At 35.4% G+C, this 20,462-nt stretch overlaps 1 protein-coding gene across 3 annotated transcripts in view; it reads left to right on the top strand.

Moving 5' to 3' along the window:
• The first annotated feature begins 2,119 nt into the window (after positions 1 to 2,119).
• The window catches only part of ECPAS (Ecm29 proteasome adaptor and scaffold), a 160,539-nt gene continuing 142,196 nt past the window's right edge, over positions 2,120 to 20,462 (top strand). Inside the window, exon 1 of one of the 3 annotated variants that reach the window (XM_051961107.1) lies at positions 2,120 to 2,919. In XM_051961107.1, coding sequence (XP_051817067.1) covers positions 2,898 to 2,919 — 22 coding nt within the window. In that variant the 5' untranslated portion in view covers positions 2,120 to 2,897. Of the gene's footprint in view, positions 3,946 to 10,954; positions 11,057 to 20,462 lie in introns of those variants that run through there. The other 2 variants (XM_051961090.1, XM_051961097.1) reach the window with 2 other exon arrangements.

The following is a 20,462-nucleotide window of genomic DNA, read 5'->3' as shown; positions in this document are numbered from 1 at the left end:
CAACAATTTCCATTACATTCATATACCATAATTTATTAAGCCATTCTCCAATTGATGGGCATCCACTCAGTTTCCAGTTTCTAGCCACTACAATAAGGGCTGCCACAAACATTTTTTCCATATGTGAGTCCTTTTCCTTCCTTTAAAATCTCTTTGGGATATAAGCCCAATAGAAACACTGCTGGATCAACATTGCACAATTTGATAGCCCTTTGGGCATAGTTCCAAATTATTCTCCAGAATGATTGGATCTGTTCACAACTCCATCAACAATGCATCAATGTCCCAGTTTTCTCACATCCCCTCCAACACTCGTCATTATCTTTTCCTATCATCTTAGCCAATCTGACAGGTATGTAGTGGGATCTCAGAGTTGTCTTAATTTGCACTTCTCAAATAAGTCACTATTTAAAGGAATTAATTCAGATCAAATACATTCTCTTTCAAGAGATGAGGTGGGACCTTACTTCCTAACTAGTACCTTTCCTCCATTGCCTTTATTCTTTGTCCCACAGTTCTGTCTTGTTAAGAGATTGTAGATCATGAAATTCATTCTAAGAATTCAGCTCTTTCTCCTTTTCTTTGTTTGAATTATTGAATTTCCTTTAAAAATTTAGTCCTTTCTGTTCCTTTACTATCTCTCTTTATTCATTACTCCTCATTCAGTTGCTATTTTTCAAAATGATATTCTATACATTTTTGAGTACATATTTCACCTTGTCAATCAATCTATTAACGATTATTTATTAAGTTCCCATTATGTGTCAAGCATTCTGCTAGGCCTTAAAGATACACAGAAAAAGCAAAAGTCTTTGCTTTTAATAATCTTGGAGAAGACTCCTATTTATACACATTTTTGTGTTCTTCTTGTTTGTGGATGTTTGCAAGCTGAATATTGTGGTCACTACTTTTTCTTTTTTTTGTAGGAATGTAAGGATCAAATAGATGTAAAGATACTTCCTAAGTACTTAAAAAATGCAAATAAATATTCGTTATATTATAAATACATAAATCATTTAATTTTTTAATATATTGATGCACTCTTCTTCAAGCCATCCCATCACTTTTTTTCTCCTATAGCTATCCCCTATTCAATACTTTAAAAATTTGTGGGGCTTTTCCCCCTGCTTTCTTCTCTTCTCATGCTGTCAGTTTACCTGGCCATCATACCCTATCTAATTACTTCTTAGGTGCTGCTTCTATTGTTGAGAAATCAGCCAACAAAGCTTGTTAGAATGGCACATAAAATAAGAGTGAGACTGTGAATGAAGGCTTTTTCCATTAGTAAAGTGCTTCAGCTTCAAGATATGAACTTCATTCATGAAATAGATATTTAGCTAGTCATAAGCCTATTTGTTTCCTTCTTTTGATCTGGGGACATGAAGTTGGTGGGTATCGAGTTATAAATCTGATGAAATGTTACTGGAGAAGAGAACAGACTAAGCAAAGATTGTTTTTAGGGAAGAAACAAACATCCCAAGAATGTGAGATAGCATGGAAAATAGCTGACAACTTCAAATGGTTTCAAAGAATGATCATAACAATAATTATATGTTGTATCTTAAGTAAGCCACTTAACTCTTTAGGGCTCACTTTACTTATCTGTAATTTAGTTGGACTGGATGGCTTCTGAGATTCTTTTCAGCTATAGTTCCATAGCATCACCTAGTAAGATATCATCTTTTTTATTATGCCCGTGTTCTCTCATAAAACTCTGTAGAGTGCTTACATCTTTCATGTAATGATTGCAAAGTACTTAACTTACTTTATTCATCCTCACAACATGAATTAGGGATTTAAGGATTCCTGTTCTAAAGAAGGAATTTTATATTTTTTCATATTTCATGAAAAAAATCAGACATCCTATGCCATATAATTTAATTTCTGACAGTAAGATCACTTAAAATATGATATCCTATTGTTTAATATTTGAATAGTCTGAAGATAGAGGATAAAAGTCACACCTATGCAAAAATACTCATTTCCAGAATTATCAAAAATTCTTTATAGCTAATATAAATAGGAAACTTTTAATAATTTAATGTAATTCAGCAAAAATTATTAACATATGCAAAGCATTGTGCTAGTTATGATGGCTAGAAAGATGAACAGTTCTAATTCGAGGAGTAAAATAAAAATTAAACTTATTCCAATTCTAGTTTTTCTTTCTGAGACACAGCATGGCATAATGACTGAGAACTGGCCTTGGAGCCTAGGTTCAAATCTTGCTTGTACACATTCTGGCTGTGTGACTGATCAATCTACTTCAGTACTCTGGACTGCTTCTCAAGAGTAGGGAAGATGTTTGTTGCCCTGAACCAATTTAAATTTGCTCACTATAGAACAGTTCTCCTTATCAATGGAATCAGAAATGCAGGACCTTTTTCCTCGGACACTTTCATTTTTTAAGTCAACAACCCCAAAATGTTAATCTCTGGATAATGCATTTTTGGAGGCCAGTAGAATTGTGGCGCAGGTGCCTTTTGGTTCTTGTATACACAACCAGCACAGCTCCAGTCAAGTTGATGCCTGAAAGTTAGCCGGGAGGAGCCTGGCGAGTCTCGCTCCGCCGCCCCACGCTCAACGAGGAGTTTATGATACGCAATTTCTCCCTTTAAACAAGCCTGCCGAAGTCCTGAGCCAGCGCCACGCGGCTCTCCGGTTGAGGCTTCCAATTTGTGATTGAGGAAAGTCACTGGTTACAACACACGTCTTGCAAAATCCTGTAAGCCGCCGGCGCCGCACGGGGTCCGGGAAAAATTCTTCAGGCTGCTACAAGCTCCTTCCACAGATAGGGGGAGAAACTCACGATTTTTTCTCTCTCTCCCTTTTTCACTTGAGGGTTTACCCATATTTCCTCCTCCTCCTCCATCGAGTGAAGTGCACCATCTCCGGCCATGGAGGTCATCGTGGACTCAGGTCAGTCGCTTTTCGCGCCGATTAGCACTCGGATTGCCTGGAAGACCCCAGGGAAAGAAGGGGAGCTGGATGCGCCCCCCAAACCCAACTAAATAGTTAGCGGCCGCCGGGAGGAAGGGAAGGAAGCCACACGCGCCGGCGGGCAGGTCGGGGAGTCCGCGGGGCATCTCGCTTGCTCCCAGTCTCCTACAGTGCGGGGAGCTCTAGGATTAGTTAATTTCCCAACTGTGAGAGGGGGGACGCTGGGCGGCAGACGCTGGGGAGAGAAAGGGGAGCGAGGAAGGAAGGAGGGAGGGAGGAGGGAACGCGCGCGCGTGTGAGGGAGCGGGGGGAGGGAGTGGGGAGGATGGCTCAGCTTTTTCTAAATATAAAACTAAAGGGAGCCGAGCGGGCGAAGCGGGGAGACGCAGCCGCGGTGTGGGGGGCGCGGGCCCGGGGGGGGAGGAGGAGGAGGCTCCGGCAGAGCCGCCTCGTCGCCCGTCCCGGCCGGGCTTTCGTAAAGTCAGGGGAGAGGTGGCGAGGGCGCGAGACAGACGGGGAGAGACAGAGACGAGAGCTAGAGAGCGAGAGGCCGAGAAATAGGGAGAGACAGAGATAGAAAGGGAGGGAGGGGGGAGATAGACAGAGCCAGAGAGAGATTGAGACGGACCGCGGGCGATCGGGAGAAGGCCGAGAGGCTGCAGGGGGGTCGCAGGAACCGCGCAGAAACGGTCGGAGAAGAGCGGCCTCTCTCCCTTTCGGAATTTCGCCGCCGGCGGAGAGAGAGAGGCCTGAAGGAAGCCGGGGAGAGGTCGCGGCCCGCCTGGCCAGAGGAGGAGCCCGAGCCCGAGCCCGAGCGGGAGCTGTGTGGCCTTGGCCTCGGACAGGCCTCAGCCCGCTGCGCCCCCTCCCCACCCCGGCCTTCCCTGCCCCGCCCCCGCCTCGCCCCCTCCTCTCCGCCCCGCCCCCTCCCACGGCTCCGCTCGCTCCCTCCCTTCCCCGGGTGCAACATGGCTGCGGCCGCCTCTGCCTCTCAGGACGAGCTCAGTAAGTGATCCGGGCAGACAGACCAACGGCTTCCCCTCCTCCTCCGCTCCTGGGGCGGCGGCTGCTGCCCCTGAGGCTACCCGAAGCGCGGAGCTGGGTTCGATGGGGTGTCCTTAGCCGGGCCCCCTGGGCTGCGGTGTCCTTGGGCAGGCCCAGGCGGCGGGGGGGCTGCGAGGGGGACATTTTTTGGTTTTGAGGACCGGGGTTGAGGGGGCGCAGAAGGGGGCCCAGGCGGGGAGGAGAAGCCAAAGCTGTTGCTGCCGCCGCCGCCCTGATTCTTTTTAGGCCTCTGGTTTGCAGCGTCATGTTGAGAAACTGAAACCCCAGCCCCGGGCGGGGCCTCAATCTTTACACCTCTCTCTTTGAGAAGAGGGGGAGAGGGAGGGAGACTCATGTCCAGACCCCCCGCCCCGCGTCTCCCAGCCTTAGCTTGCCCTGACCTGGGAGGTTTTGGAACAGGTGGTGTGGAACGGAGGGACGTGTGCGTCTGTGTGTTGTGTGAGTGATGAATGTGCGTGTCTGTGATGGATGTGTTATGTGTATGATGGATGGATGTGAGGTTTGTGTGATAAACGTGTTTGCATGTTACGTGTGCATATGTGTGATGGATGAGCATGTTTGTTATGTGTGAAAGCACGGGCCAGGTACCCTTCCACTCCCCCTCTCTGTCTGCCCTCCTCCCCTCTCCGCCCCTCCCTTCGATGCTCTCCCAGGAGTGGGGACAACTGGACTATCCATTTCTCTGGAGATCTTGAAATGAACGTTTCTGGAAGAGTTAAATGTAGGAGATTTTCGACCCTCCGTTTCCCACCTCCCCACCCCCCCCACCTCGCCCCCTTCTTTCCCATTAATTTTTCCTTTGATGCTGGACGTGGGGGAGGATCAGTCTCAGAAAAAGGAGACACTGTCACATTCCCCGCCCGTCCCCCGCATTTTAGCTTCTCTATTGCAAGGTAGGTGGAGAAGCGCTCGCTGTCTTTTTTTTTTTTTGCCTCCATCGTGGGGAAGGCCTGCACAGGGAGTTGTTAAAGTTTCGTATTATATCAGGGAAAGAGCAATACGAACACTCTATACAGGGGAAACCACTATGAGCAAAAATTTGACCATTCCAAAGATCAGAGCCATATTGAAGGAGCTGTGACATCACATAAATTGGAGGCTCAGCCCACCGGAAAGTATTTAGGTTCTAATGCATTATGGGAAATGTAGTTTTTTGGATGAGCCTAAAAAGCTTTCGCGTGTGTCCTTGTATGTTCCTCTGTAAGAACTGGGCCTCCACAAAGAGCCTAAGATTGGCAGCTGCATAAAAATGGATCGTATATCTAGAGCTGGAAGGGACTTTAGAGGTCGTCAAGTCCAATCTTCTCTTTTTGCAGAAAAACAAACAAGTCTATTGACTTAGCCAAGGTCACCCAAATAAATTTTCACAGGTGGGATTTGAATCCAAGTCCTCTGACTTCAGAGGACTTTCTTTACGCTATAAGGAACAATGTTTGGGCATTTTTTAAAAAATCGAATGGATTGTGCAAAAGGTAGAGAGCTTCATAGAAGTTATTTTTATTTCCAAGATAAATAGATTTTGAGAGGGACATTAAAAACTGGAAGAGGATTTGAGAAAAATGACTAGGATGATAAGGGGGTTTGAAACTATGTTGTCAGGAAAGGTTGAAGGAACTTAGAGAAAAGTTTAAAAAGCATAAGAAAAAATATTAGTGTAGCATGGAGTAGCTTAGTATAAATGTTTGTTGAATGAATCTGGAACTAATGTGATTTGAAAGGTCATCATTGTAGAAGATGTATCCGATTTTATATATTACCTTTGACTAAGTATAGCACCAATTGAGTAGTAAGATGACTTTGACTCAGCATAAGAAAATAGTTAAGTAGAACCTACTTTTGGAGCGTACCATAGGTAAACTAAATACATTGAGAAGCTTGGATTAGATGACTTCAATAATCTTTTGCAAATTTGATTCTTTTCCAAATAAAAATAGTTATGTAATAGATTTTAAGGACAAATTATCATCATATTTTTAATTTGCCTGTTTTGAAACTTAAACTGATTGTGATTTGGGGAATAATAGTTTAGAATTATATAGCACTTGGAGATTTATATAGTGTTTTCAGAAACACACTTTTAAACAGTTGCCCATGGTCATGTAGCTAGCAAAATAAAGGCATACTACATAAATTGTGAGTTATTGGTGATAATACTTGGAAAGTGAATTAATGTACTAGAATTGCTTTTAGAGAAATAAGAAAAGATCAGTTCACATATTTGCTTTATTGATACTTTGCAGCATGACTTTTTACAAGACCTCAGTCATCTATCTTTGTTTGTGAAACTCATAGAAGTGGTCAGATATGGCATAAATACCACTAAATAGCCAGTGTTATAAATTTAGTGCCATAATTTTTAACCTGAAAGAAAATTTTTCCTACTTTCAGAATTCAAAGAAATACATTTCAACTATGCATGAAGCAGTAACCTTCTAGGATTGTAATAAGCTCATAATTTTCCAAGGATATGATAGAAACAATATAAATTGGGGATGTAAGAAATCTAAATATGGCCAATGATTTCTTTTTAACTTAATACCCCTCCAAACTTTATGGGAACTATTGAAAAGTCATCTTTCCTAAGTTCAGACTTTGCCTCAAAATTAGCTATATGACCTTGGGCAAATCACTTAACTCCCCAGCCTCAGTTTTGTCATCTGTAAAATGGGGATAATAATAACAGCACCTATCTACCTCATTGGGTTATTGTGAGGAGCAAATGAGATAATGTGTGAAAAAGTATATTGTAAAACCTTAGATTAGTGTGTGTATATATATTTGCTGTTATTATTAAAATAAACATAGTTGGCTACTTTGAATTTTTTGATTTCTCTTTGATATTGGTATTGTTGATATTGGTACTGTTGGCCATAGAAGCAGTATCATGAACCAAGTCTGTGAGACCTTAATTTGGTTTTATTAAAAATATCACATGCCTTGCCAGTATTTAGAAAAGGAGTTCTTAGCTATGTTCGGTGAATTCTTTTTTATATTTTGATAGCAGCATTTCATTGTAACTGTTTTCCTTTGAAATGTTATATATTTTATTTTTATGATTTAAAAAATAATTCTGAGCAGGGGTCCATTGGATTCACCAGATTTTCCAAGGAGTGCTTGACACAAAGAAGATTAAAGCCCTGACCTGTAAGGGTTTAGAAAGTTAATATAATATAATTCTTGCCTTAATGGATCCATTATCTCATTAGAGGTGGATATTCTTCATTGGTGCAGATTGTAGTCCAGCTATACTTCAACCTATTTCTTGTCCATGACTTTCCATAGAACCATGGTTCTCAAACTTTTTCCACAGAAAAAGAAATTTTCTTCAGAAAGAACCCTTCAGATAAAAGAAAACCTTGGCATAATGTTTATAAAATTATCTAAAATTATTATTCTTAGTTGTTTGTTAAAAAATAATATAAGATTCATTAAGAAACAAACAACAAAAGAAACAAACAAAACCATGGGTTGTTTCAGGATTCCTTTACAGCAGTTTCAGAATCACCAGCACAATAAATCCAGCTGATGTTAAATTGGAGATAATGGAAACCACTTTGGCAGTATCCTGTTGTCATGTGGGAAGTGGGATTTTAGTTATTTTTTAGGATATATGGTTTGTATGTGGTGTGTGTAGAAGAATAAATGCATAGTTTTCAGGTCTAGTTAGTTCTATACAGTATATTAAATTTGTAGTCTTTGAATTCAGACAAGGGTAAGTAGGACAATACTATTTTGTGCCAACAAATGGAAAAGTTGATCTACTACTCATATTGATAGGGGACAGATATTTCTGACAAGAGGAGAAGGCAAATTTCTGAATGTCTTTATTTTTGGTGTTTAGTTTTGAGGACTTTCACATTCTGTACCTCTTAATTATAAGTCATCCTTAGAGCAGTTTGATCTTTAGTTAGATAGGGACAACTCAAGAAGAAACATCCTATAATATTCTGGAAGTAATGTCTAATACTTAAAGTATGTAGCTGTTGGAAAATAACTGACTAGATAATTATGCTGTTAAAACATTTTGGAAAAATTTTTCTTCATATAAACTTATAGCTTGATGATGTGTGGTTGTTATAGTTAGATTTCATAATTTAAACTTACCAGAACTTTTGAGTATCTGAATGTGTTCTTTTAATGTGATGCTATAATCCCTAAAGAGATGGTTTTTAAAGAAAGAACAGGAATAAACTAAAGGCCCTCTATAATCTTCCTGGAAAATCTCTTCATTAATTTGTATGTTAAAATCAACCTTTTCACCTTTCAGGTTCTGATGTCAGCTTTTATCTAAACAGGAAGGATAAAAATGAAGACAGTTTGCTTTCCAGGTTTTATGGAACTGGTTGGTTGAGTTGTTCTCTTCCTTGAGCCCTGGGACTACTACATTCCATTCTGATCTTTCATTCTTTTCTGCATGTGATATTTTAATACAATTCATAATGCTTTTAACAAAATGCTAATACTGGTGGGAAAGTTATGAGTATTGATAATATCATTTTCTTTGAAATTAATTTCATTAAGTTGACATATACATGCCAAAATTTCAATCATTATTGTTGCATTCCTTTAGCTTGAGTCTATAGCTTCTATTTTAGTCCTGCCTAGTATGTTTTGTTAAATGGCACTTAACAATGGGGAAAGTTACTGACCATCACTCTAGGATTTTGACAATTATGTAGCCACTTTGAAAATGTGAAAATGAAAATAATAGTGCCAGTAAACAGCATTATCATGCCTCTGTCCAGTAAAATAATAGGGAGTTTCAGCTTTGGGGAGCAAAGGATTAATCACAAATTTGGGAGCAATTATCTTGTGTTATTAAACTTGGGTTACAATTAGGTTACTAAATATACTTAGAGGATTTTGGTTCCTAGAAAAATAAGGCACTGCATTACTTAAAAAAAATTTATGCTAAGTACTTAGCCATTTTTTAGTTCTCAACTCTCCCACCAGAAGTAGTTAGCTTTGATTTTTAGATACTGGGGATACTTTTGGGGGGATAATTTTTTTTTTGTTATCTCAGAGAGCAGAGTATATGCCAATAACCTTTGTGATTTCTTAATAAAAAAATTTTTTTTGACCTCCATCATATCTTTCTCATACTTGTACCAACTGGAGTAAAAGTTTGACAGTAGCATCATTTGGAATTATATCAATTTATTAGTACACCTTTCATCTTTGACACGTTTTGAGAAAAAGAAGCAATTCATTCTTTTTGGTCCTATATTAGAAACGTTACACGTGTTTTAAAAATTATTTTTTCATCTCTATTTCTCATTTTAAAAAATAACAGAGAAAATATCTTATTCAAATTTGTACAACAAACTTAGAGCAAGAGATGAATGAAATATAGGAGTTCTGCAGGATGTGAGGGACTTCTTCTTCTTCTTATTCTTCTTTTTTTTTTTTTTTTTGCTGAGGCAATTGGGGTTAAGTGACTTGCCCAGGGTCACACAGCTAGGAAGCATTAAGTGTCTGAGGTCAGATTTGAACTCAGGTTCTCCTGACTTCAGGACTCTATGCATTGTGCCACCTAGCTGTCCCATGTGAGAGATTTCAAATCCTTTTTCAATGAAATAAGATGAATTTCATTTTTATAATTATATGCCCTATAGTATATATAGGCCTTTCTACCTCTTCAGAGGTAATATCTTTATATATGGTTTCTGCTATAGAGTTGACAACCTTTTTGTTCAAAATTTGAGATATAAAATATTTTGAAGGTATTTAAATTTGCTTCAGTTACTGATAGTTAAGTTAAAAAGGATTAAACTTTTTTTAATGGGATTTTGTCAGAAAATTTACCGAGGATAAAAACATTTTTTTTTTTTTTAAGAGTTAGAAAATTATTTAAGGGTCACATGCGATATCCTATTCACTTTATACATGAGGAAATTGAGACCCAGAGAGATTTAAGTTGTTTATCAGGGTCAGGAAGGTATATTTGAATCTGTGTTTTATAATTGGAATTAAAAATACTTTGATTTCTTGAATGAATGGTGATATATTAATTTACAATAGAAAATGTTTGCTGAGTAAATTAACAGAAGAATGTTAAAACTAGTGAAGAGTAATTAAAAACTTTTGATCTCAAACCTAGGTTATGTTTATATTTGTATACAGATCTGTACTCTCCTAAATCTTAACTATTTTTTAAATGGCAGCCTGTCTCCATGGATAGAAGGCTGGACTTGGAGTCTGGAAGACCTGGATTCAAGTCCTTACTCTGACACACATTAGTTGTGTGACCTTGGGCAAATAGTTTAACTTTTCAATGGCCTGGACAACTTTGTAACTCTTAAAAATTACAGACTAGTTGCAGATCCCAGTAGCTCTTTCTACAAAGGGAGTTCTCTACCATGATTCGGGCCAAAAAACCCAAAAGAAACAAATTCTGAAAAGTTGAATCTTGACTTCACATGTACTTGAAAGTGCAAATTACAAATTTAAAAAATACATCAAAATGGGCTTTCTCAAGTTCATAATATCATTGATGCAGAAGGGATCTTTGAACTGTCCTGTATATTTCCCTCATTTTTTAGAGAAGAAACTGAGGCCCAAAGACCTGACCAAGACAATTAGTGACAAAAGTGAGGTTCAAATCCAGGTTCTCTGACTCTGAATCCTATTTTCTCTCTACTGTACCATGCTGCTATGATAGTATATTTTGAAATAAAAGTGGAATGTATTTTAGCGTTGGATTTTTAAAAAATGTTCAGCATTTTGGTACTTTAATTAAAAAAAAAGTTTATATGGAAACATTTGTTTTCTTTTTTTTTTTTTCATTCTGGTGTTAACAATTTTTTCTTACTTGGAGTTGAAACCCAAGACATATTCAGAGATGTTGACTTAAAAATGAAAAGTGCTAATGTTTTTTACACAGTGGCAGTTCTATAAGTTTGCATCTTAAAATTGTATTTCTTTTTTTCGTACTCTGAAGAATAGATTCTTTATACAATTGCATATGTACGTGTGGATGAACAAATGCCATTGGTGGTCCAGAGGATTTTTGTCAAGGCTGGATAAACCATGTCTCGCATTGACTGTAGAGGTTAGTAGATTTAGCTCTTTAGGGTCTATATCTTATTATGTAGTTGCATTTAAAGGAATACCATCAGTTTGCAACTTTCTCCCAGGTTCCTTATGTCAGAATCCTCCCCACCTTGGCAATCCTGACAGCCAGAAGAATAAATTTCAATCTGTTTATGCATGTATCCTTCCAGTAACACTATTCCATTGGGGGAGGGGGATCAGGAAATCAATATAAAGTAAAAAAATTGCAATTTTTAATTTTAGTCAGATTTGCAGAATTGAAAATAGTTGGTTAGCATAATAAAATGTTGTTAGAATAATTTTTATTCTTTGATTTTTCTGTTTGTTTGTAAAGGATTAATTGATGACTTACTATAAATTTCTTTTGGGGCAGGTGGATGACTTTTTTTAAAAGGGAAAACTGAAGCACTAAAATTGACATTTTAGTCATTGACAGAACAGAATAGAATTCAGAGGAATTGATTGACTTTTTATTTTTAGTTTGGTTTTTAGAGCAAGAGATGAAAAAGTTTAACCTCTCCAAAAATGATTCTCATTCCTTAATATTTTTTATTCAGAAATTTATGAAGCAGTTGGTTTAAACAGCCATGACAGAGAGTAGAATATAATAGTTTAAAATATTTTGCAGATTTCTTAGATTTTTTTGGATTGCTGACAAAATTTCTCTATGCCTTCTTTGAGCAAAAAGAAATTTTGACATCATATTGTTTTCTCCAATTCTTCTCTCTTTAATTAAGCAGTAAGCTATATTGATAAAATGTAGAAGAATCTATAAATCAGCTCATTTTGATTACTCAGTTGTATTTAAGTCTTCCGATCTTTAAGGAGGAATATATTCATGTCCAGAAAAAGGAAAAAAAATCCACTTTAATAAAGTGATGTATGCTGATGGTTTTTTTTTTTTTAAATAGTGGAATTTCTTGATGTAGAAAGCCAATTTTCTTGTTTGCATGGTTTAGATGTGATTAGAATGGGACATTGAATGAAAACTCATTACTTATCACAAGTCTGTGGTAAGAGACATTGTATTCTTAATGGTAAGGGAATTCTGTGTTTTTTGGATGCCTTTCTGGTCCTGATTCTCTTAAAAAACACTAAAACATTTAGCTCTGTTTTAGGTAAAAATATGGCATTTCTAATTCATATGTAACTGGTAACACTTGGTGATCTTCAACTGAAAAATTGCAAATTTGTTATGTTGCTGATTCTTTTTTTATTAAATATTTTATTTTGATGGTATGTTGAATTCTGTGCTGATATAGAATATTTGATATCTCTTAATCTGACAAGATTGTCTACTACATCCTATCCTCATTTCGTGTGTGTGTATGTGTGTGTGTGTGTGTGTGTGTGTGTGTTTGTGTTTGTGTTTTAACATTGTTGACAGTGAAGGTAAAAGTCACAGATACTGAAGTATAGTGCAGGATTCTGGGGAAACTGTAGCCTGTGAAATGGACCTAATAGTGTTTATCGGTCGAGTCAATTAAATTTTCACTTGCACATTTTCTTTATGATCCTGGTAAAGTGTATTAGGAATGTAATTTTATTCTTTTCAAAGCTTTGTTATTTCCTAAATATGCTGAAGGAAAAAATTTATCAACTCAAGACAAATGTTAAACGTAAAGAATGAGTACCTCACTGACTCTTCTGACATCATGCAGAGCTGGTGCTTTGCTGGTGCTTTACTGGTATATGAAGGGATTGTAAGGAGTCTGGAAACCCTGATGGCAGTACAGCAGAAATAAATAAGTGAAATTGGGAAGTATAAAAGAAGTAGAGGATTGAAAGATTTATTGGGGGAGGGGATGAGAATTATTTATGCTAGCTAAATTCATTTTGTGCTTTCACTTTTTTATCATGCTGCATGTTTTTTCTAATACACTGTTATTAGAGACAAATGAATTAGTTTAAAGAAGGATTAATATGTTAATGTCTTATATTAGTAAATCATATGGTATTATGAAAAAGTGATGAGGTTGATTTTTAAAAAACAAGCAAAATCAAATACTACAGAATTCATTCAGCTATCTGAGGGTTTTTTTTCTTAAATAGTCAATAATATGCAGTCTATAATTATACTTGAAGAATAAGCGTAAGTTTAATCTAGAGAGACAAAACATTGTATTTTTCTATTCCTAACAAGTCTTGGCAGAGGATCATAGATCTGGAGCTAGAAGGGACCTTGGAGATCATCCTGTCCAAATTTCCTTAATTTAGAAATTAGAATGCTAACATTTGGGGAGGTTTGGAGATTTGGTGAATTGCTCAAGATAACTTCAGTATTAAGTGGACTAGCAGCTGCCTTCACTGAATTACTTAACTTTGAATCTAGCTCTTATGTTGTATTATAGTAGCATTTTTAATGCCAAATCATAAAAAAAAAATGAAGTACTAAATTTATCACTGTGGTTTATATATTTTGAGGTGCCCATCCCCTAAGAAAATATTAGAAATTGATATCATAGGATTCTACAAAAAGTGATTTCTGAATTTTAGATGTAAATATTTACTTGTAATATTGTAATATTTTACTATATAAATAATTCCTTACTGGAATTCTATAATATTCAGTGAAGTACTGTTAGTAATTTATTGGAAATAATTACTTGTAGATCTATAGTAAATAATTACTTATAGAGTGATTCTAGGGATGTGTGATAAGTATTATAAATAAATAAAATACCCTTATCTGGAGGGGATGTTTTCATTTAATTTTTTTTTAAAATTTGGCTATATTTTCTGTAACTTACTTCCTTTTTCTTGTTGTTTATGTAGTAAGATTTTTCATTTTTAAAAAGGTTTTTTTTTTTTTTTTTTTTTTTTTTAGTTCCTAAAGTGCATTAAATAATCTTTTAAACGTGAACTAGAAAGGAATAGACATTAGGGAACACTTTTTCTTATAAGTGACATTATAGATCCATGGTCACTTGACAAATTCTTTATAAAAATGTATTTTTAGATGCTATTTGTGATTTATTAGGCAGTTATCTAGACAGTCTTTTCTAGTAGGAATGTAAACTTTATTTCAATTTTGGGTCATTTTTTAAGTGAATATGATAACTTTTTTTTTTAATAACTTTTTATTGACAGAATCCATGCCTAGGTAATTTTTTACAGCATTATCCCTTGCACTCACTTCTGTTCCAAAAACCTCCCTCCCTCCACCCCCTCCCTGAGATGGTAAGCAGTCCTATATATGTTAAAATAGGTTATAGTATATCCTAGATACAATATATGTGTGCAGAACCGAACAGTTTTCTTGTTGCACAGGGAGAATTGGATTCGGAAGATATAAATAACCCGGGAAGAAAAACAAAAATGCAAGCAGTTTACATTCATTTCCCAGTGTTCTTTCTTTGGGTGTAGCTGCTTCTGTCCATCCTTGATCAATTGAAACTGAATTAGCTCTCTTTGTCGAAGAAATACACTTCCATCAGAATATATCCTCATACAGTATCGTTGTTGAGGTATATAATGATCTCTTGGTTCTGCTCATTTTGCTTAGCATCAGTTCATGTAAGTCTTGCCAATCCTCTCTGTATTCATTCTGCTGGTCAATTTCTTACAGAACAATAATGTGAATATGATAACTTAAATGTATGAAGGGTTTCCCCTTCCTCCTCCCAGCTCTGATTTTAATGAAGAATTTTAGAGGAAAAGAAATTAACAACAGTGATACCAAAAAAAAGAGGGCCATTGAAACATTTTTTAAAAAAATGCATAGAAGAAAGTTCATAAGAAATTACAGATAAACAGGGCAAAAATAACATCTGGGATTTATAATATATCTTTTTCTTTCTTTCTTTTTTTTTTTTTAAAGGCATGAAATGGAGATTCATGGTTTCATATTATTTCTGTTTTCCTGCATACCTGAGTAGTACTTGCCCATGATTGTACATGAAGTTATTTTGGTGTCCCTTTTGTGTTTTGTGGCATATATAGAAATTGTGTGTGTGTGTGTGTGTGTGTGTGTGTGTGTGTGTGTGTGTGTGTGTAAAATGTGCCAGCATTGTCTCTTCCCTCTCCCTCTTTTAAAAATTAATTTCTTGAAATATTAGTGCTGTAAGGGATGTAAGAAATAATTTATTCAAGTACCTTATTTTGTAGATAGGAAAACTGAAGAGGTGATATGATTTGTCTAAGGTCCCAGCTGCAGTGGATTGTTGACTTCATAGTGGGTAGGAGCATAGAGATAATAGAATGTAGTATGTTGGTGCAAATAGATTTATTGCCTTATTCAGTGAAAAATAAAAACTGAGAAAGTGAGTGAAATCTTGTTGAAATTATGTACTTTCTAATTGTTTAGGAATCTAGTTTTTAACTCTTCCTTTCAAAAAAAAATCTGAAATTGTTATTATTCAAACCATTAAGAAACAATTTACTTAGTGTTTAGAAAAACATGGGCAGTTTATTAGATGTAACATAAGGTTGTCCTGTCTCTTCAGAATAATATTTACATAATACTTGTATTTCTAGAACAAGAGAATCAGAGGAGATATATGGGGGGAAATGCTGAATTTGGACTTAGAAGACCTAGTATCCCAGGTTAGACCTGCATTGTGTGACCTCTAGTAGGTCACTTCACCTTTGTGTGTCCATTTCCTCACTTTAAAAAGGGAAATTTGATTATATGATCTCAAAGCTGTCTTCTAAATATAAAGCATTTGATCCTATAATTTTAAATCTACCTCAAGTGAAATAAATCACCATTCCATTCCTCATTTTTCATATGGAAAAACTAAGATATAGGAGAAATATATTAGTTATGACACTTCTCAGTGAATTAGGTAATATTAGAGAGTAAATTCAAATATTTACATAATAGATTTTTTTTTTTGAGTATATACATCATTGAGATAAACTCAGTATTCAGGATGCAAATTTTTGTATATTGAAAAAAAAAATCGAACTCTGCTTCTTGAACTGTACATACTTTGGTATTTCTGAAGCAAACTCCACCACCAAAATTTTGATATGTTTAATTTATTTAAGTCTTTTTGTATAGTACCTTGTAATCTTGCCACTTGGCAGTTTTTGTTTTTTTTGCTTTCACATCTCCTATATATAAGTATTATGGAATTTTTTATTTTTTTGGCCATTTTGGTGAGTTTGAGTTGATACCTCAAAATAGATTTATTATTGTGTTTTATCTTTACTATTTTTCTTTCATACTCTGTCAAGTTGATATTTCTAAAAAGAGACACTCCTATTAAAATCTCCAATGGCTATCTTATTGCCTTTAGCATAAAATACAAACTATTTCAGTCTGACATTTAAAACCCTTCAAAATCAGTCACACATCTATCGTTTTAGTCTTATTTCATATTCTTCTGTCAAATTGACCTGCTAGCTGTTATGTGCATTTGGGTCACCATGATTTGAATGTACTTACTTGTCACATTTCTTAGAATGCTGAGCTTCCCTTCAAAACACATCTCCTCCATGAAAATTTAAGTCTTTCTTTGACTCTTCCCTAGACATTAACTTTTCTACTTGAAATGATGATGTGTGTGTGTATACACACACAACACACACATAATTTGGATAATATGTAACGTATTACGTATATGTTATATATTTCCTAGTAGAATATAAACTCATTGAAGACTGGCGCTGTTCCAATTTTGTCTTTTTCTTCAGTGTATGGTAATATAATATTTTGCAATTTCTTAAGCATTTGTTGAATTGAATTCACTGTTGTCTGTTTATCCATTGGGGATTGGATTTTGTGCTTGAAGAGACAAATACCACATTCTCTCTTTCCTAAGTATTTTGTGACACTTTTCTGTTGTGCGTTTTGTGCCCACTTTGTTGTCTGATCCTTGCCAAGATATTATCCATGTCTCATTGTTTATGAGTGAGTATACCCCAGGGATTTGTTGTAGGCCTTTCCCAATTATCTCTTCACTCCATATACATTTAACTGACATCTCTATGCAGGTGCCTTCAATTTTCTTTTAAGATTCAGTCCTGTATTTTCAATTACCTGATGTAATCTCCATCTGAGTGTTTTAGAGGCTTCCCAAAATTAACATTGCCATTGATCTTGCCATTCCTTTTTTCAAGAAGTTCCAGTGATTTCTTTTTGCTTGTAACTTGAAATAGAGATTCATCATTAACTTCTAAGGCCTTTCACAGTCTTATTCTAACCCATTTTCCCCAAACTTATTTCACACTATTCTTTATGTACTTAACTGTTCCCAAGGCAGATGTTCCTTTTCCTAATTATCCACCTGAAAATTCCTTGCTTCTGTCAAAGTTCAATTCAAAAGATACTACTTTGAGGAAGTTTATTCTGATACTTCCAGTTAAAATTTCCATCTCAGAGCATACCATTTTATATTCTTAGTATATGTTTTAGTTTATTTTTGTGAGTACATGTTGTTTCTTTTAGTGAAATATCAGCTCTTTGTGGAAACAAATTGGTTTTTGCTATAGATATGAGATGTTTAATAAATACATATTAAAAAAATTGCCTTCTATCTTCCTCAGTTTATTTTTATATCTTTTTGCTATAAAGAATTTAAAGCTTTAATGGAATTGAATATATTCATATATATATATTTACCAATAACTTCTTTTGTTTGCTTAATATATTTTTATCTGCCTTGAAGTAAGATATGACATAGTTTTATACAGTGAAATGAGATAAAAAGTCTTTTCCATTCTCTTAATATTTGTCTCTACTCCAGCTAAATTTTCATGTGTATTTTTCATGATTTAAAATTTAAATTTCATAATTTGCATTAATTTTTTTTCATATTAACTAGCTCTAGGTTAGTTTTTATCTACTATAAGTTTATAAAAATCTTTGATGTTTTGATATTTGAAACCCTTTTTCTCTTTTATTGATCTCTTTCTGGCTTAGTGCCAGATAGGTTTGATAACACTTTAATATGTTTAAAAGTCTGAAAATGCAAGTCCATTTGAAATTTTTCTTTTCAGAGTATTATTTGCTATTTTTAAAAATTTAAATTTGTTAGGATCTTGGCCAATTCAATAAAGAAATTCATGGCTATTTTAGCATTACATTAAATCTGTGTTTATCTGTGGGATTATTGATTCAGGCCATTCATAACATGGAATTTCCTTTTTATAGAGTCATAGGTGTAGAATTAGATGGCATCTTTGAAACTATTCTTTTATATGTTGTTTTTAGAGGTAGAAGAGACTTTAGAGTCCATCTAATGCAACCTTGACATATTACAGATGGAGATAGAGGTATAGAGAAGTGAAAGGACCTGTTATTTAGATCTTAATATATTTGTTGGTGATAGAAGTGTTGAAATTCAAACTTCTAAGAGATTTCCAAAGAAATCAATCAATAATAATTCATTTAAATAAATAGCTGCTACTCACATACTATGTTTTGTATCCTGGAGATATAAGGACAAGATGAAAAAAAAACTGTGCCTTAAGGAATTTAAAGTCTTTTGGGGAAAATATGTTCATAGGTAAGTGTATGCAGAATAAATAAAAATAAATACAAGGTAATTAGGGAGAACTTTAGCAATTAGATTCAAGAAAGACTTCATGGAAGAGATGGTCTTGAAGTAAATGAGGGATTTTGTGAGATAAGCATTGAGACAGAAAATGGAGGATCATTTGTATAAGAACAGAAGAAAGGTCAATTTTGCTGGACTAGATAAAGGTAGGTTTTTGCTTGGTAGGAATGGTAAGAATGCATATTGAATTGGAGAAATGGGTTGTGAAGGTTTTTTAAAGCCAAACATTTATATTTCATAACAAAAGCAATAGGGATTCTCTTGAATTTGAGTAGGGGATGACATGGTCCAGGACAGTGTGATGAGAGTTTGAACTAAGGTGGGGTTTGGCTGTGTAGGTACCAGGAAAGGAGTTAGATGAAAGATAATGTGGAGAAAGAAACAAAATTTGGTAACCAATTGGATATACTGTATGAATAAAAGTAAGGAGTAGACGACAATGCCACAGTTGCTAAACTAGGAGACTAAAAGAATAACAGGACTTTCCATAGAGATAAGGAAGTTTGGAAGATGAATGAGTACACAGGAGAAGAGCTCAGTTTTGAATTTGTTTCATTTAAAATGTCTATGGGATGTTTGGTATAAAATATCAAGTAAGTAGTTAGTAATCTGGAGAACATTGAATGGAATGAAGAAAAAAGGTTTCTTCATTATCAGACTTGAGGAAAGGAGAAGTGTGGGAAATGATGCTTAAAGGGTTTTGAGATGAGAAATAACCAAAAGATTCAGTCTTCTCAGTAAAATAAGCTTTTCAGCTGAGGATAAGGAGAGATATGGAAGGTTTGAGGATAGAAGAGAAGGTTTGATATAGTCTATATATGGAAGGAATGGGAAGGAGTAAAAGAATTCTCTTGCTTCATTGACACACAGAAAACGTTATATAAGGAAATGTGTGATATTATCATTTCAGTTGTGTGACTTCCTTCAGTTTTGTAAAGCAGAATGTGAGTAGAAGTGCAGAAATAATGTAGAATTGGAATTTGGCAAAGTGTTGTCAATCAGAACTGCGAGATAAGAGATTAGAGAATACAAAACTACTGTGGAGTTGAGCTGGTTAACAATAGATTTCGGATTAGGAAAGAAGAGGATTATGAAAATGGAAATCTCATTGATAGCCAACAATGAGTTGAGAAGGGGTAGTATTACCCATTTCTGAAAGGAATTTCCTATTATAATTCAGTTTGTTGTTCAGTCATTTTTCAATTGTGTCCAACTCTTCCTGACTCCTTGTGGGATTTTCTTGGCAAAGATACTAGAGGAGTTTGCTACTTTCTTCTCCAGATCATTTTACAAATGAGGAATTAGAGTAGTCAAGATTGAGTGACTTGCCCAGAATCTCACAACTGGTAAGTGTTTGAGGTGAAATTTGAATTTATGAAGATGAGTCTTCTTGACTTAAGACTTGGGAGTTTGCTCACTGTACTACATAGTTGCCCAATAGTATACTTGAAAAGTATTCATTTAGCTTTTGATTGAAGACCTCCAAAGAAGAGAAAACCAACACTTTCTTTGAGGCATAGAACTAATAATAGTATCTCTGGGTCAAAGAATATGAACATTTTTTTAGACATAGTTTCAAATTGATTTTTAGAATGATTGGATCAGTTAGCAACTCAGTCTCTATTTTCCCACAGGCCCTTCAAACATTTTTCTTTTTCCTTTTTTTATCAACTTTTAACAAATCTGATAAATAATAGGTGATTCTTCAGTTTGAATGTGCATTTCTCTATTATTGATTTAAAATATTTTAAAAATATAGCTATTGCCAGCTTTGATTTTTTTCCCTCTAAAAACTTATCTATTCATATCTTTCTCAGTTGAAGAGTGGCCTATTCCTATAAATTTGACTTACTTCCCTATATAACTTAGAAATGGAACTTTTATTAGAGAAACTTGTTG

Source organism: Antechinus flavipes, chromosome 1, assembly GCF_016432865.1.
Source record: "Antechinus flavipes isolate AdamAnt ecotype Samford, QLD, Australia chromosome 1, AdamAnt_v2, whole genome shotgun sequence".
NCBI classification, from domain to species: Eukaryota; Metazoa; Chordata; class Mammalia; order Dasyuromorphia; family Dasyuridae; genus Antechinus; species Antechinus flavipes.
The sequence above is the reverse complement of the archived record's forward strand: the minus strand, read 5'-3'. Positions and strand labels throughout refer to the sequence as shown.